This window comes from Micropterus salmoides, unplaced genomic scaffold (assembly GCF_014851395.1).
Source record: "Micropterus salmoides isolate LMB-PRFRI ecotype aquatic unplaced genomic scaffold, ASM1485139v1 Ms_hic_scaffold_10, whole genome shotgun sequence".
NCBI lineage: Eukaryota > Metazoa > Chordata > Actinopteri > Centrarchiformes > Centrarchidae > Micropterus > Micropterus salmoides.
Genome location: NW_024040041.1, coordinates 8,157,899 through 8,161,661, shown reverse-complemented (window position 1 = coordinate 8,161,661; position 3,763 = coordinate 8,157,899). Strand labels below are relative to the sequence as shown.

The 3,763-nt window shown below is 46.3% G+C and overlaps 1 protein-coding gene across 1 annotated transcript; it reads right to left on the bottom strand.

The window, feature by feature from the left end:
• Window positions 1-524: 524 nt before the first annotated feature.
• junbb (JunB proto-oncogene, AP-1 transcription factor subunit b) lies at window positions 525-2,324 on the bottom strand. Its single transcript, XM_038693978.1, has one exon. It carries the CDS (start codon window positions 1,988-1,990, stop codon window positions 1,004-1,006), a length of 987 nt encoding a protein of 328 aa, XP_038549906.1. The 5' UTR covers window positions 1,991-2,324; the 3' UTR covers window positions 525-1,003.
• Between the last annotated feature and the right edge of the window lie 1,439 nt (window positions 2,325-3,763).

Sequence of the window (3,763 nt, the reverse complement as noted above, 5' to 3'; positions counted from 1 at the left end):
TTTATCTATGTCCTGGTGTCCTTAAGCAACTGCGAATAACTTTTATCCATGCCTGATAACACGGTTGCACTTTGTTCCATTCGTGTGTGACAGGATAGTCTAAAGTTGCACAATAAGAAAAGGAAATTCCACCACCCTCATGGAGCTGGAAGACCTTTGAAGATACAAAAGAAGGAGGAGATCAAATCAGCCTGCTTTACCTGGGCGGGAGTTCCCAGAAGTCCTCCCATATGACGAAGTATTCACAAACATGCCCGTATATGGACAAGCCCGTGCGTAATTAGGAAAGGCCTACGTACGCGGGCTACGCGCTATGCGTAAAAACACAGAAACCAGGATGTGCTTGTCTAAGGGTTCCTAAGTCGGTGCCATAGTAACTGCTGTGGCTATAATATGGTAGGAAAGAAACCCCGTAGCCTATGTTCTCCCCACTCTTTCCTGCTGTTTATATGTGTTTCATGTTTTCGACTATACTGTCGTAAGTGATCTAAATGAGGTGCAAAACAAACACTCCACCATTTCCGTTTCATTTTAAGACACTTTACTTAAATACACATCATCACAAATAAAAAAGACAGTGTAAACATTGGACATCATTAGTTTGTCTGGATCAACCGGACAATAATAATTCATCACAGACAAAAATAATTTACACAATGAATAAATGCAGCATTGCATGACAATATCAGTTGCAAAAAAAGTACAAAGAAATACATTAATCATTCCCATTTTCTACCATCGGCCTGTGCCCGATGTGTTGCTCAGTCTGGATGCTGCCCTATGGTGTCTAGGGTTGAATGGTCCTCTGAGCGATGTCCAGCATCCGAAAGTACCATTTCAATCAGTCTTTTCACCCTAAATAGCCTAAAGAGTTGTCTACACATAGCCCTCGGCCCTGTGTTGTTGTCAATGCCAACAACACACCAGCCGGTCTTCCACTGCTGCGTATGCAGAACTTGACTCCAGTGTTATTACTTTTCAGTCAATTAGTAGTCTCTGTTTTTTAAAATGCTTCCATCTTGCTTGTGAGCATCAGCTGACAGCCGCTGCTCACATGTGTCAGGACTTTCTGTTTGAGCTGGGCGACTTGATCCCGGAGCACCGATGCTGTGTTGGAGAGCCCAGCGTTGTCACTCTTCAAACCTTTCACTTTATCCTCCAACCGGGCGATGCGCTCCAGCTTGCGCCTCCGGCATTTGGTCGCCGCGAGTCGGTTTCTCAGCCTCTTGCGCTCCGCCTTTATCCTCTCCTGGGTCTCCAAGTCGATCGGGGACATTGGAGGAGAGCCGTCGCTGCTGAGGAGGTCAGGCACGGTCTGAGGTTCCTCTTTCAGAGCGACGAGCCGCTGCGGGTGGAGTCCGGAGCCGTGGAGAACGTGCTGGAACGGGTGCGTGCCGTGCGTCGAGGTCTGCGGGTGGCTCTGCTGGTGCGGCGGCAGGTAGCTGATGGTGGCTGTGGGGTAGCTGGATGCGGAAGAGAGGTTTGTGTTCGGGCAGTAGGCGTTCAGTGTTGTGTAGATAGGAGGCTCGGGCTGCAAGGAGGAGCCGAAGACACTAGAGGCCGCCGCCGAACACGTCGTAACTCCACCGGCTCCGATGGACACGTTAGGAGGGGGCATCTGGTTCATCTTGTGCAGCTCGTCCAGGGCTTTCACAAACCCCTCGGCGAACCCCTCCTGCTCATCGGTGATGCCCCGGTTGTAGAAGTACTGGCCCGGGGTGGGTGTGGTGATCACGCCGTTACTGTTTTGAATGATGAGCCTCTCCAGCTCCGGGGATGCGAGCTTCAGGGACCCCACGTCTTGCTGCCCCCCTTGGTAATGGTCGGTCTCGGCACGCAGCTGGGATTTCAGGTTGCGATAGGGCTCTGTCAAGTTCAAATTCATATTCTGCTTTAGCAGTTTGTAGTCGTGCATTGCTGCATCTGAGTGGCCGTACGCCGACAGAAAAGAGTCGTCATGATAAAAAGGCTGTTCCATCTTTGTAGACATAAAGTCGTAGGAAAAGTAAGCTTACCGGCTGCTTATAGACACACAGTCTCTGGATAATCAACAAATGTCAGATTTGAAAAGAGACCATACACTCGTCGTCTCTCTCAACAGTGTCCCAAAATCAAAAGGGAATAAAAAATCACTCCAAAAAGAGAAAGAGTGAAAGTCCACGGTCCAACAAAAAGTGTCTGCAGCTCGGTGTCAGCAGGTAAAAGTCTTTTCCAGTGTCCGATTGCTGTTTTCTTCGCAATCCTGTGAGGGAAAAGTTATAACTCGGAACTCCTGTTAGCTGATGTGCTGATCTTGCTTGCTTGTTGAAGTGTGTTCAGACGGGTCAATTCCTGCCTTTTTATATAGGCATAGACACACGCTTGCTGCCAGGGCAGTGCAGCATTCTGATTGGCCGGGCGGCTCGGTCTCCACGCCCAGTGAGTGCGGCGTCCTGTGACGCTAATGCCGGGAAGAGGCGACAGTAAACAAGCCTGTAGGCAAGAGAGCGCACCGAGGAAGGATCTCAGCGGCGACAGGTGTCAGAAATAGAAGAGCCCTCTTTATTTATGTAGCTTTTTTTGCGCGTTTTTAGGTTGAATAATGTTTGTTGCATGACGAAGAGGTGAGATTAATTCATCAGTGCTATTAAGTCATTTATCTGTGTTGTTACATTGTTAAAAAAACGTTTGAGTCTAATCAAATGTAATAATATACATTAAATATGGATCAGTTCATCTGCAAACTGATGCTGGATCCTTTAGATATGAATTATAGCCTATAAAACGCCGGATTACTGTTCTGTTTATTATGATCCATCCTGTAGAGGAAGTCTTCATGCCTTATATGGGCATGATGACGCACCAGTTCCTCTCTGTGAGAACCGGGAAGCCACACCCACCCGGTCCTCATTCCAGCAGCAATCCTGGTCCTGTTTAAACCCCATCCATGTGCTAGTAAGTTAGGGACTTTCTGTCTCTGCAGGGAGAAGAAGTGAGCATCCATCTGTATGTACTGATCAGGACAATAAAACAATATGTGTTGGAAAATATAGGCTACTTTACAGTCATCTTTTGTCATTGGTACTGACAATATAATCTGATTTCTTCACATGTCACCTCAGTGTTTTAGTGGCACAAGGAACGTGAGCAGAAAAACTGTGATCAGTTAACACTTCCTCCTTATCCTTAGTTAAGTTACTGCTGATGTTTGGCATGTGTCTTAAAGTAAACCCTGCTTTGATCATGAATAATGAAACCATCCAAACCCAGTCAATTGTCTGAAGCAGGAAGATTCATGCTCAGAAAATTTAGACTGTTGATCTATAGTGTCTATTTCACAAAAATTACCTTTGATTTGGTTTTGCTGTAGAAGAATTGTGGTTTGCTTGAGACAGGAAATCTGATTCCTCAATAGTCCACCTGTTTCATTTGTGGAGAAGGGAACCTTTGTCTCTTCTTTGTATTCGTCCAACACCCACACAAGCACAAATGCCTCCACCGATGTATCCCGTATCCCTGGAAAGACAAAACAAGTCAGGTAGGATGCTACGCTCTGGCAGGCGCTAAATCCCCTGGCTGCAGCTGAGGGATGAATCTCTGATTATGTTCAACATGTTGTTTATACCTGGAAACACATCAATATCAAATGTTTAGTTTACATACTGCATGGCCGCTGGAGAGGCCAGAATAAATTACATATCATGTAACTGAATAATAAAATATACAAACAGGCAGAAGATCAGTCTGGATCAGTGGTTCCCAAACATGTTTTGTCTGACGTACT

Excerpts from the sequence above, each read along its gene's own strand:
- junbb (XM_038693978.1), bottom strand. The coding sequence starts at position 1,990 with ATGTCTACAAAGATGGAACAGCCTTTTTATCATGACGACTCTTTTCTG.